The sequence below is a fragment of the Oncorhynchus gorbuscha genome, linkage group LG25, assembly GCF_021184085.1.
Source record: "Oncorhynchus gorbuscha isolate QuinsamMale2020 ecotype Even-year linkage group LG25, OgorEven_v1.0, whole genome shotgun sequence".
In the NCBI taxonomy this organism is placed as follows: domain Eukaryota; kingdom Metazoa; phylum Chordata; class Actinopteri; order Salmoniformes; family Salmonidae; genus Oncorhynchus; species Oncorhynchus gorbuscha.
The window spans coordinates 46,487,356-46,502,355 of record NC_060197.1 but is presented as its reverse complement, the minus strand read 5'-3'; the positions used below and the strand labels follow the sequence as shown (position 1 = coordinate 46,502,355).

The 15,000-nt window shown below is 44.8% G+C and overlaps 1 protein-coding gene across 1 annotated transcript in view; it reads right to left on the bottom strand.

Moving 5' to 3' along the window:
- Positions 1 to 13,913: 13,913 nt before the first annotated feature.
- LOC124014262 (transcriptional-regulating factor 1-like) overlaps positions 13,914 to 15,000 on the bottom strand; it is an 8,529-nt gene continuing 7,442 nt past the window's right edge. Inside the window, exons 8-9 of the mRNA XM_046329073.1 lie at positions 14,599 to 14,681; positions 13,914 to 14,465 (exon numbers count right to left, since the gene is read on the bottom strand). Coding sequence (XP_046185029.1) covers positions 14,069 to 14,465; positions 14,599 to 14,681 — 480 coding nt within the window. The 3' untranslated portion in view covers positions 13,914 to 14,068. The remainder of the gene's footprint in view (positions 14,466 to 14,598; positions 14,682 to 15,000) is intronic.

Here is a 15,000-nt window from a genome sequence, read left to right as displayed (position 1 = left end):
CCTATTCCTATCTAGTACACTACTATAGACCAGGGCCCTATTCCCTATATAGTGGTACTACTATATTACCAGGGCCCTATTCCCTATCTAGTACACTACTATAGACCAGGGCCCTATTCCCTATATAGTACACTACTATAGACCAGAGCCCTATTCCCTATAGTACACTACTATAGACCAGGGCCCTATTCCCTATATAGTACACTGCCTTGAGTCTTAGAGCCTGGTCAAAAGTAGTTCACTGCAGAGGGAATAGGGTGCCCTTAGGGACGCAGGCTTGGACTGAGAAGGACCTGGCTGCCAGATCAGATACACAACTATATGAAGAACAGATTCATCTGAACGGGCTGTGGGGGGGCTTCTGGTGTCAGGTACACACACACTGACACACACACACACTGACACACACACACACTGACACACACACACACTGACACACACACACACTGACACACACACACACACACTGACACACACACACACACTGACACACACACACACACACACACACACACACACTGACACACACACACACACTGACACACACACACTGACACACACACACTGACACACACACACTGACACACACACACTGACACTGACACACACTGACAGACACACACTGACAGACACACTGACACACACACACTGACAGACACACACTGACACACACACTGACACACACACTGACACACACACTGACACACACACACTGAGACACACACACTGAGACACACACACACACTGACACACACTAAGACACACACACACTGAGACACACACACACTGAGAGACACACACACTGACACACACACTGACACACACACTGACACACACACTGACACACACACACTGAGACACACACACTGAGACACACACACACACTGACACACACTAAGACACACACTGAGACACACACACACTGAGACACACACACTGACACACACACTGACACACACACTGACACACACACACTGACACACACACACTAACACACACACACTGACACACACACTGAGACACACACACTGACACACACACACTGACACACACACACTGACACACACACACTGAGACACACACACTGACACACACACACACACACACACACACTGACAAACACACACATCAATATCTGACTAGCATCTCAAGACATCTAACCCCAATTTCTCAGCCTTATTACCTCCTAAATTCAAAGAAAGAAAGAAAGCACCTAATTCACCCCACCTCACCTAATCTCAGTCACCTCACCCCACCTCATCTCAGTCACCTCACCTCACCTAATCTCAGTCACCTCACCCCATCTCCCCCCATCCTATCCAATCATCTCATTCACCTCATCTCACCTAATTCTCCCCAGCTCACCTCGTCCAACTCACCTCACCTAATTCTCCTCACCTCATCTAATTCTTCCCACATCACCTCAACTCACCTCACCTAATTCTCCCCACCTCACCTCGTCCAACTCACCTCACCTAATTCTCCTCACCTCACCTAATTCACCCCACATCACCTCAACTCACCTCACCTAATTCTCCCCACATCACCTCAACTCACCTCACCTAATTCTCCCCACCTCACCTCGTCCAACTCACCTCACCTAATTCTCCTCACCTCACCTAATTCTCCCCACATCACCTCAACTCACCTCACCTAATTCTCCCCACATCACCTCAACTCACCTCACCTAATTCTCCCCACCTCACCTCGTCCAACTCACCTCACCTAATTCTCCTCACTTTACCTAATTCTCCCCACATCACCTAATTCTCCCCACATCACCTAATTCTCCCCACATCACCTCAACTCACCTCACCTAATTCTCCTCACCTCATCTCGTCCACCTCACTTTACCTAATTCTCCCCACATCACCTAATTCTCCCCACATCACCTAATTCTCCCCACATCACCTAATTCTCCCCACCTCACCTAATTCTCCCCACCTCACCTCGTCCACCTCACTTTACCTAATTCTCCCCACATCACCTAATTCTCCCCACATCACCTAATTCTCCCCACATCACCTAATTCTCCCCACATCACCTAATTCTCCCCATCTCACCTCGTCCACCTCAACTCACATCACCTAATTCTCCTCACCTCACCTAATTCTCCTCACCTCACCTAATTCTCCCCACCTCACCTAATTCTCCCCACCTCACCTCGTCCAACTCACCTGATCCAACTCACCTCACCTAATTCTCCTCACCTCTCTGACACACCTCTCTGAATCAGAGGGGTTGGGTTAAATGTGGAAGACACACCTCTCTGAATCAGAGGGGTTGGGTTAAATGTGGAAGACACACCTCTCTGATTCAGAGGGGTTGGGTTAAATGGGGAAGACACACCTCTCTGATTCAGAGGGGTTGGGTTAAATGTGGAAGACACACCTCTCTGAATCAGAGGGGTTGGGTTAAATGTGGAAGACACACCTCTCTGAATCAGAGGGGTTGGGTTAAATGGGGAAGACACACCTCTCTGAATCAGAGGGGTTGGGTTAAATGGGGAAGACACACCTCTCTGATTCAGAGGGGTTGGGTTAAATGCGGAAGACACACTTCAGTTGAAGGCATTCAGTTGGACAACTTCCCTAATATTTTATTCTGCTGTCTAAGTGATGCTGATGGGTCTGTGTTACTACAGGCCTCTGCTGCCACTCTGTGGTTATAACTGGTACTACAGTCAATAGGCTCCACAGAGGTCACGAGGCTACGATGGGGAAAAGGCTTCAAAACTGACTAATAGCCTCCCTTTAAGTGAACAAACACATATATACAGTCTCGGCGGAATGGGAAGGTGTTTGGTAAGACAGATGAGATGGTGGGAAGGTGTTTGGTAAAACAGGTGAGATTATGGGAAGGTGTTTGGTAAGACAGATGGGAAGGTAATTGGTAAGACAGATGAGATGGTGGGAAGGTGTTTGGTAAGACAGATGAGATGGTGGGAAGGTGTTTGGTAAGACAGATGGGAAGGTGTTTGGTAAGACAGATGAGATGGTGGGAAGGTGTTTGGTAAGATAGATGAGATGGTGGGAAGGTGTTTGGTAAGACAGATGAGATGGTGGGAAGGTGTTTGGTAAGACAGATGAGATGGTGGGAAGGTGTTTGGGAAGGTGTTTGGTAAGACAGATGAGATGGTGGGAAGGTATTTGGTAAGACAGATGAGATGGTGGGAAGGTGTTTGGTAAGACAGATGAGATGGTGGGAAGGTGTTTGGTAAGACAGGTGGGAAGGTGTTTGGTAAGACAGATGGGAAGGTGTTTGGTAAGACAGATGAGATGGTGGGAAGGTGTTTGGTAAGACAGGTGGGAAGGTGTTTGGTAAGACAGATGAGATGGTGGGAAGGTGTTTGGTAAGACAGATGAGATGGTGGGAAGGTGTTTGGTAAGACAGGTGGGAAGGTGTTTGGTAAGACAGATGAGATGGTGGGAAGGTGTTTGGTAAGACAGGTGAGATATGGGAAGGTGTTTGGTAAGACAGATGGGAAGGTGTTTGGTAAGACAGATGAGATGGTGGGAAGGTGTTTGGTAAGACAGATGAGATGGTGGGAAAGTGTTTGGTAAGACAGATGAGATGGTGGGAAGGTGTTTGGTAAGACAGGTGGGAAGGTGTTTGGTAAGACAGATGAGATGGTGGGAAGGTGTTTGGTAAGACAGATGAGATGGTGGGAAGGTGTTTGGTAAGACAGGTGGGAAGATGTTTGGTAAGACAGATGAGATATGGGAAGGTGTTTGGTAAGACAGATGGGAAGGTGTTTGGTAAGACAGATGAGATAGTGGGAAGGTGTTTGGTAAAACAGGTGGGAAGTTGTTTGGTAAGACAGGTGGGAAGGTGTTTGGTAAGACAGGTGAGATTATGGGAAGGTGTTTGGTAAAACAGGTGAGATGGTGGGAAGGTGTTTGGTAAAACAGGTGAGATGGTGGGAAGGTGTTTGGTAAGACAGATGGGAAGGTGTATGGTAAGACAGATGGGAAGGTGTTTGGTAAGACAGATGAGATGGTGGGAAGGTGTTTGGTAAGACAGGTGGGAAGGTGTTTGGTAAGACAGATGAGATGGTGGGAAGGTGTTTGGTAAGACAGATGAGATGGTGGGAAGGTGTTTGGTAAGACAGATGAGATGGTGGGAAGGTATTTGGTAAGACAGATGAGATGGTGGGAAGGTGTTTGGTAAGACAGATGAGATGGTGGGAAGGTGTTTGGTAAGACAGATGAGATGGTGGGAAGGTGTTTGGTAAGACAGGTGGGAAGGTGTTTGGTAAGACAGATGGGAAGGTGTTTGGTAAGACAGATGAGATGGTGGGAAGGTGTTTGGTAAGACAGGTGGGAAGGTGTTTGGTAAGACAGATGAGATGGTGGGAAGGTGTTTGGTAAGACAGATGAGATGGTGGGAAGGTGTTTGGTAAGACAGGTGGGAAGGTGTTTGGTAAGACAGATGAGATGGTGGGAAGGTGTTTGGTAAGACAGGTGGGAAGGTGTTTGGTAAGACAGTGGGAAGGTGTTTGGTAAAACAGATGAGATGGTGGGAAGGTGTTTGGTAAAACAGGTGAGATGGTGGGAAGGTGTTTGGTAAGACAGGTGGGAAGGTGTTTGGTAAAACAGATGAGATAGTGGGAAGGTGTTTTAAAACAGGTGAGATTATGGGAAGGTGTTTGGTAAGACAGATGAGATGGTGGGAAGGTGTTTGGACAGGTGGGAAGGTGTTTGGTAAGACAGATGAGATGGTGGGAAGGTGTTTGGTAAGACAGGTGAGATGGTGGGAAGGTGTTTGGTAAGACAGGTGGGAAGGTGTTTGGTAAGACAGATGAGATATGGGAAGGTGTTTAAGACAGATGGGAAGGTGTTTGGTAAGACAGATGAGATAGTGGGAAGGTGTTTGGTAAAACAGGTGAGATTATGGGAAGGTGTTTGGTAAGACAGATGGGAAGGTGTTTGGTAAGACAGGTGAGATTATGGGAAGGTGTTTGGTAAAACAGATGAGATATGGGAAGGTGTTTGGTAAAACAGTGAGATGGGAAGGTGTTTGGTAAGACAGTGAGAAGGTGTCTGATAGTGTTAAGACAGATGGGACAGCCCATTAAGACAGATGAGATGGTGGGACAGCCCATTGTTAGAGAATAAGACAGCCCATTGTTAGAGAATAGAGACAGCCCATTAGACTAGAGAATAGAGACAGCCCATTAGACTAGAGAATAGAGACAGCCCATTAGACTAGAGACAGCCCATTAGACTAGAGAATAGAGACAGCCCATTAGACTAGAGAATAGAGACAGCCCATTAGACTAGAGAATAGAGAAGCCCATTAGACTAGAGACAGACAGCCCATTAGACTAGAGAATGTTTGGTAAGACAGATGGGACAGCCCATTAGACTAGAGAATAGAGACAGCCCATTAGACTAGAGAATAGAGACAGCCCATTAGAAGAGAATGGAGAAGCCCATTAGACTAAGAACAGAGAGCCCATTAGACTAGAGAAGGCCCATTAGACTAGAGAATAGAGACAGCCCATTAGATAGAGAATAGAGGAGCCCATTAGACTAAAGAATAGAGACAGCCCATTAGACTAGAGACAGATCATTAGACTAGAGAATAGAGACAGCCCATTAGACTAGAGAATAGGGACAGCCAATTAGACTAGAGAATAGAGACAGCCCATTAGACTAAGACAGATGAGATAGAGACAGCCCATTAGACTAGAGACAATGAGATGGTGGGACAGCCCATTAGACTAGAGAATAGAGACAGCCCATTAGACTAGAGAATAGGGACAGCCCATTAGACAGAGAGATGGTGGGACAGCCCATTAGACTAGAGACAGCCCATTAGACTAGAGACAGATGAGATGGTGGGACAGGTGTTTTAAGACAGAGAATAGAGACAGCTCATTAGACTAAGACAGATAGGACAGCTCATTAGACAGAGAATAGAGACAGCTCATTAGACTAGAGAATAGAGACAGCTCATTAGACTAGAGACAGAGAGACAGGCCCATTAGACTAGAGAGATAGAGAATAGAGACAGCTCATTAGACTAGAGAATATGAGAGCTCATTAGACTAGAGAATAGGTGAGACAGCTCATTAGACTAGAGAATAGAGACAGCTCATTAGACTAGAGAATAGAGACAGCCCATTAGACTAGAGAATAGAGACAGCCCATTAGACTAGAGAATAGTGACAGCTCATTAGACTAGGAATAGAGACAGCTCATTAGACTAGAGAGATAGAGACAGCTCATTAGACAGAGAATAGAGACAGCTCATTAGACTAGAGAATAGAGACAGCTCATTAGACTAGAGAATAGAGACAGCTCATTAGACTAGAGAATAGAGACAGCTCATTAGACTAGAGAATAGAGACAGCCCATTAGACTAGAGAACAGAGAAGCCCATTAGACTAGAGAATAGAGACAGCTCATTAGACTAGAGAATGGAGACAGCCCATTAGACTAGAGAATAGAGACAGCCCATTAGACTAGAGAATAGAGACAGCCCATTAGACTAGAGAATAGAGACAGCCCATTAGACTAGAGAATAGAGACAGCCCATTAGACTAGAGAATAGAGACAGCCCATTAGACTAGGAATAGAGACAATAAGAGACAGCTCATTAGACTAGAGAATAGAGACAGCCCATTAGACTAGAGAATAGAGACAGCCAATTAGACTAGAGAATAGAGACAGCCCATTAGGGAAATAGAGACAGCTCATGAGACTAGAGAATAGAGACAGCCCATTAGACTAGAGTAGAGACAGCCCATTAGACTAGAGAATAGAGACAGCCCATTAGACTAGAGAATAGAGACAGCCCATTAGACCAGAGATAGACAGCCCATTAGACTAGAGTCAGCCCATTAGACTAGAGACAGCCCATTAGACTAGAGAATAGAGACAGCTCATTAGACTAGAGAATAGAGACAGCTCATTAGACATTAGAGAGATGGTAGAGACAGCTCATTAGACTAGAGAATAGAGACAGCTCATTAGACTAGAGAATAGAGACAGCTCATTAGACTAGAGAATAGAGACAGATGAGATAGAGAATAGAGACAGCTCATTAGACTAGAGAATAGAGACAGCCCATTAGACTAGAGAATAGAGACAGGTCATTAGACTAGAAAATAGACAGCCCATTAGACTAGAGAATAGAGACAGCTCATTAGACTAGAGATTATAGACAGCTCATTAGACTAGAGAATAGGACAGCTCATTAGACTAGAGAATAGAGACAGCCCATTAGATTAGAGAATAGACAGCCCATTAGACTAGAGAATAGAGACAGCTCATTAGACTAGAGAATAGAGACAGCCCATTAGACTAGAGAATAGAGACAGCCCATTAGACTAGAGAATAGAGACAGCTCATTAGACAGAGAATAGAGACAGCCCATTAGACTAGAGAATAGAGACAGCTCATTAGAAGAGAGAATAGAGACAGCTCATTAGACTAGAGAATAGAGACAGCCAATTAGACTAGAGAATAGAGACAGGTGTTTAGACTAGAGAATAGAGACAGCCCATTACTAGAGAATAGAGACAGCCCATTAGACTAGAGAATAGAGACAGCTCATTAGACTAGAGAATAGAGACAGCCCATTAGATAGTGTTAGAGAATAGAGACAGCTCATTAGAATAGAGAATAGAGACAGCTCATTAGACTAGAGAATAGAGACAGCTCATTAGACTAGAGAATAGAGACAGCTCATTAGACTAGAGAATAGAGACAGCTCATTAGACTAGAGAATAGAGACAGCCATTAGACTAGAGAATAGAGACAGCCCATTAGACTAGAGAATAGAGACAGCTCATTAGACTAGAGAATAGAGACAGCCCATTAGACTAGAGAATAGAGACAGCCCATTAGACTAGAGAATAGAGACAGCCCATTAGACTAGAGAATAGAGACAGCCCATTAGACTAGAGAATAGAGACAGCCCATTAGACTAGAGAATAGAGACAGCCCATTAGACTAGAGAATAGAGACAGCCCATTAGACTAGAGACAGCCCATTAGACTAGAGAATAGAGACAGCCCATTAGACTAGAGAATAGAGACAGCCCATTAGACTAGAGAATAGAGACAGCCCATTAGACTAGAGAATAGAGACAGCTCATTAGACTAGAGAATAGAGACAGCCCATTAGACTAGAGAATAGAGACAGCCCATTAGACTAGAGAATAGAGACAGCCCATTAGACTAGAGAATAGAGACAGCCCATTAGACTAGAGAATAGAGACAGCTCATTAGACTAGAGAATAGAGACAGCCCATTAGACTAGAGTCAGCCCATTAGACTAGAGACAGCCCATTAGACTAGAGAATAGAGACAGCCATTAGACTAGAGAATAGAGACAGCTCATTAGACTAGAGAATAGAGACAGCCCATTAGACTAGAGAGACAGCCCATTAGACTAGAGAATAGAGACAGCTCATTAGACTAGAGAATAGAAACAGCCCATTAGACTAGAGAATAGAGACAGCTCATTAGACTAGAGAATAGAGACAGCTCATTAGACTAGAGAATAGAGACAGCTCATTAGACTAGAGAATAGAGACAGCCCATTAGACTAGAGAATAGAGACAGCCCATTAGACTAGAGAATAGAGACAGCCCATTAGACTAGAGAATAGAGACAGCTCATTAGACTAGAGAAATAGACAGCTCATTAGACTAGAGAATAGAGACAGCTCATTAGACTAGAGAATAGAGACAGCCCATTAGACTAGAGAATAGAGACAGCTCATTAGACTAGAGAATAGAGACAGCTCATTAGACTAGAGAATAGAGACAGCCCATTAGACTAGAGAATAGAGACAGCCCATTAGACTAGAGAATAGAGACAGCTCATTAGACTAGAGAGAATAGAGACAGCCCATTAGACTAGAGAATAGAGACAGCTCATTAGACGAGAGAATAGAGACAGCTCATTAGACTAGAGAATAGAGACAGCCCATTAGACTAGAGAATAGAGACAGCCCATTAGAGAATAGAGAGAATAGAGACAGCCCATTAGACTAGAGAATAGAGACAGCTCATTAGACTAGAGAATAGAGACAGCTCATTAGACTGGAGAATAGAGACAGCCCATTAGACTAGAGAATAGAGACAGCTCATTAGACGAGAGAATAGAGACAGCTCATTAGACTAGAGAATAGAGACAGCCCATTAGACTAGAGAATAGAGACAGCTCATTAGACGTGAGAATAGAGTCAGCCCATTAGACTAGAGACAGCCCATTAGACTAGAGAATAGTGACAGCTCATTAGACTAGAGAATAGAGACCGCTCATTAGACTAGAGAATAGAGACAGCCCATTAGACTAGAGACAGCCCATTAGACTAGAGAATAGAGACAGCTCATTAGACTAGAGAATAGAAACAGCTCATTAGACTAGAGAATAGAGACAGCTCATTAGACTAGAGAATAGAGACAGCTCATTAGACTAGAGAATAGAGACAGCTCATTAGACTAGAGAATAGAGACAGCCCATTAGACTAGAGAATAGAGACAGCCCATTAGACTAGAGAATAGAGACAGCCCATTAGACTAGAGAATAGAGACAGCTCATTAGACTAGAAAATAGACAGCTCATTAGACTAGAGAATAGAGACAGCTCATTAGACTAGAGAATAGAGACAGCCCATTAGACTAGAGAATAGACAGCTCATTAGACTAGAGAATAGAGACAGCTCATTAGACTAGAGAATAGAGACAGCCCATTAGACTAGAGAATAGAGACAGCCCATTAGACTAGAGAATAGAGACAGCTCATTAGACTGGAGAATAGAGACAGCCCATTAGACTAGAGAATAGAGACAGCTCATTAGACGAGAGAATAGAGACAGCTCATTAGACTAGAGAATAGAGACGGCCCATTAGACTAGAGAATAGAGACAGCTCATTAGACGTGAGAATAGAGACAGCCCATTAGACTAGAGAATAGAGACAGCTCATTAGACTAGAGAATAGATATTTCATTGAGAAAAATCCAGCCAGCACTAGAGCACTAGAGAATATCTCCCAGTTTGTTCTGTGATCACCAACTACTGAAGTTACACACACAACACACAACACACAACACACAACACACACCACACACCACACACCACACACCACACACCACAACACAACACACCACACACCACACACCACAACACAACACACACACACACACACACAACACACAACACACCACAACACACAACACACAACACACAACACACCACAACACACAACACAACACACAACACAACACAACACAACAACAGAACACAACAACAGAACACACACACACACACAACACACACTACAACACACAACACCTTAACACTACAACACAACAACACACCTTAACACTACAACACAACACACACACCATAACAACACAACACACCTTAACAACACAACACACTACAACACAACACACACACTACAACACAACACACACACTACAACGCAACACACACACCATAACACACCTTAACACTACAACACAACACAACACACAACACACACACACCATAACAACACACACTACAACACACCACAACACACCATAACACAACACACAACCTTTGCCAACCTACAACATGTGGAGGACGACGTTCATCAAATGTCAATTTACATGTTTTACTTCTGTTAATTTGAAAAAAAAACTGTTTTGTTATTAAAACTGCATTGTTGGTTAAGGGCTTGTCAGTCAGCATTTCACTGTGAGGTCTGAACCTGTTGTATTCGGCTCATGTGATGAATGCAATTTTGATTTGATTTAAAGAATACTGACAGTCACCACAGGAATGAATCAATGAATAAAATACCTCTCTCTCTCTCTCTCTCTCTCTCTCTCTCTCTCTCTCTCTCTCTCTCTCTCTCTCTCTCTCTCTCTCTCTCTCTCTCTCTCTCTCTCTCTCTCTCTCTCTCTCTCTCTCTCTCTCTCTCTCTCTCTCTCTCTCTCTCTCTCTCTCTCTCGATGAGAGACAATGTGTGACAGACAGCATTCAACCATGAAGGCCTGATTCTTAAAGTAACGATGGACTGTCGTTTTTCTCTTGCTCATTTGAATTCGCAGGTCTCTCCTCTGAACAGATGATGTTGAGATGTGTCTGTTGCTTGAACTCTGAAGCATTTATTTGGGCTGCAATCTGAGGCTGGTAACTCTAATGAACTTATCCTCTGCAACAGAGGGAACTCTGGGTCTTCCTTTCCTGTGGCGGTCCTCATGAGAGACAGTTTCATCATAGCGCTTGACTGTTTTTGCGACTGCACTTGAAGAAACGTTCTAAGATCTTTAAATTCTCCGGATTGACTGACCTTCATGTCTTAAAGTAACGATGGACTGTCGTTTCTCTTTGCTCATTTGAGCTGTTCTTGCCATAATATGGACTTGGTCTTTTACCAAATAGGGCTATCTTCTGTATACCTTGTCACAACACAACTGATTGGCTCAAACAAATTAAGAAGGAAAGGAATTCCACACATTTACTTTTTGACAAGTCACACCTGTTCTTTGAAATGCATTCCAGGTGACTACCTCATGAAGCAGGATGGAGAACGGGTTGGAGATGGATGTCAGACGGGTTGGTTGAGAGAATGGTTAGATGGATGACAAGGTTTGTCCGAACTATCGACTGGTACTGTATGTCTATATGTTCTCATTTAGGCACAGGATGGTTAGATGGATGTCAGGATGGAGGGTTGGTTAGATGGATGTCAGGATGGAGAACGGGTTGGTTAGATGGATGTCAGATGGATGGATGTCAGGATGGAGAACGGGTTGGTTAGATGGCTGTCAGGATGGAGAACGGGTTGGTTAGATGGATGTCAGGATGGAGAACGGGTTGGTTAGATGGATGTCAGGATGGAGAACGGGTTGGTTAGATGGATGTCAGGATGGAGAACGGGTTGGTTAGATGGATGGATGGAGAACGGGTTGGTTAGATGGTAGGTTCAGGATGGAGAACGGGTTGGTTAGATGGATGTCAGGATGGAGAACGGGTTGGTTAGATGGATGTCAGGATGGAGAACGGGTTGGTTAGATGGATGTCAGGATGGAGAACGGGTTGGTTGGTTAGATGGCTGTCAGGATGGAGAACGGGTTGGTTAGATGGATGTCAGGATGGAGAACGGGTTGGTTAGATGGATGTCAGGATGGAACGGGTTGGTTAGATGGATGTCAGGATGGAGAACGGGTTGGTTAGATGGATGTCAGGATGGAGAACGGGTTGGTTAGATGGATGTCAGGATGGAGAACGGGTTGGTTAGATGGATGTCAGGATGGAGAACGTTGGTTGGTTAGATGGATGATGGAGAACGGGTTGGTTAGATGGAGGATGGAGAACGGGTTGGTTAGATGGATGATCATGGATGGAGAACGGGTTGGTTAGATGGATGTCAGGATGGAGAACGGGTTGGTTAGATGGATGTCAGGATGGAGAACGGGTTGATGTTAGATGGATGTCAGGATGGAGAACGGGTTGGTTAGATGGATGTCAGGATGGAGAACGGGTTGGTTAGATGGATGTCAGATGGACGGGTTGGTTAGATGGATGTCAGGATGGAGAACGGGTTGGTTAGATGGCTGTCAGGATGGAGAACGGGTTGGTTAGATGGATGTCAGGATGGAGAACGGGTTGGTTAGATGGATGTCAGGATGGAGAACGGGTTTGGATGTTAGATGGATGTCAGGATGGAGAACGGGTTGGTTAGATGGATGGGTTGGTTAGATGGATGTCAGGATGGAGAACGGGTTGGTTAGATGGATGTCAGGATGGAGAACGGGTTGGTTAGATGGATGTCAGGATGGAGAACGGGTTGGTTAGATGGATGGATGGAGAACGGGGTAGATGGTTAGATGGATGTCAGGATGGAGAACGGGTTGGTTAGATGGCTGTCAGGATGGAGAACGGGTTGGTTAGATGGATGGAGAACGGGTTGGTTAGATGGATGTCAGGATGGAGAACGGGTTGGTTAGATGGTTAGATGGATGTCAGGATGGGACGGGTTGGTTAGATGGATGTCAGGATGGAGAACGGGTTGGTTAGATGGATGTCAGGATGGAGAACGGGTTGGTTAGATGGATGTCAGGATGGAGAACGGGTTGGTTAGATGGATGTCAGGATGGAGAACGGGTTGGTTAGATGGATGTCAGGATGGGAGAACAGGATGGAGGGTTGGTTAGATGGATGTCAGGATGGAGAACGGGTTGGTTAGATGGATGTCAGGATGGAGAACGGGTTGGTTAGATGGATGTCAGGATGGAGAACGGGTTGGTTAGATGGGTCAGGATGGAGAACGGGTTGGTTAGATGGATGTCAGGATGGAGAACGGGTTGGTTAGATGGATGTCAGGATGGAGAACGGGTTGGTTAGATGGATGTCAGGATGGAGAACGGGTAGGTTAGATGGATGTCAGGATGGAGAACGGGTTGGTTAGATGGATGGTAGGTTAGATGGATGTCAGGATGGAGAACAGGATGGGTTGGTTAGATGGATGTCAGGATGGAGAACGGGTTGGTTAGATGGATGTCAGGATGGAGAACGGGTTGGTTAGATGGATGTCAGGATGGAGAACGGGTTGGTTAGATGGATGGTAGGTTAGATGGATGTCAGGATGGAGAACAGGATGGAGGGTTAGGTTAGATGGATGTCAGGATGGAGAACGGGTTGGTTAGATGGATGTCTGTGGAGAACGGGTTGGTTTTGAGATGGGACGGGTTGGTTAGATGGATGTCAGGAGGATGGATGATGGCTGTCAGGATTGGTTAGATGGATGATCTGTTTGGATGTCAGGAAAGGTGGATCAAGAGAGATACAAAAAAACAATTTTAATAAAAATTGAAATTCAAAACATTTAAATAGGTATTAAACATCATTTACAGATTTCTCACTATATTTATATTTGTATTATTTATATATATTTATATTTATATATTTTAAATGCTTTTCATGGTGCAGAATGTGAATGTAGTCCTATACATGTCAGTTCTATTCATTTTGATTCCAGAACTCTACTGCCAGAGGACTTGACCTTTCACCCCTCCCACCGTGACCCCCAGGGCTCCTTTCACTTCCGGGTCATATTAGAACCCTGCAGCAGGATTATAGTTAAACTGAAAAAAGTCCCACGATTGCTGGACAGAGAGGAGGGGGGCGTGTCCTCTCTGATTAGGGGTGGAGTCGATGACACTGACACTGTTGCTATTGGTCATGGAATTGGTGTTTGGAATGTTTGGATCACTGATGTTGTTGTTGGTGATGATGGTGGTGTGAGCGCCACCAGTGTGGTGGTTGTTGTTGTTGATGGGACCTGGGAGGTAGGCCCGACCTGAAGCCTGGAGCTGGGGTAGATTGGTTCCCAGGTTGGGGGTGACGTTCTGGGCTAGGTTGATGACGAGGCCTGGGGGGTGTCTCCAGTCATCCTGCTGCTGCCTATGGATCTTCATATGGGCGTTACGACTCTTTATCTTATAGAACATCCTAGAGGGAGGGCGGGAGGGAGGGCAAGGAAGAGATGAAGATTATCTTTAAATTACAATATCTTCCCCAAGATCGATATTAAAACTTAGGCAGGGTGTATAGATAGTTCAATCATCGGGTTGGGCAAACTCACTTTCCACACTGCTTACAGGGGAAGCTGGTAGCCAATGACGGGGCTGGTACCACCTGTTCCATAGGTTTAGGGAGGGACACCACCTGTAAAAGGAAATCTGAGTACCACAGGATCTCTCTATTCTCTCCAGAAAGAGACATTCTGACCGTGAGCCTCAATAGAACACGACTCAACAAATCAGAAGATGATCTAGTGAATTAGAACGCGACTCAGAAAATCAGAAGATGATCTAGTGAATTAGAACGCGACTCAGCAAATCAGAAGATGATCTAGTGAATTAGAATGCGACTCAGCAAATCAGAAGATGATCTAGTGAATTAGAACGCGACTCAGCAAATCAGGAGATGATCTAGTGAATTAGAACGTGACTCAGCAAATCAGAGATGACTAAAGATTTGTCAG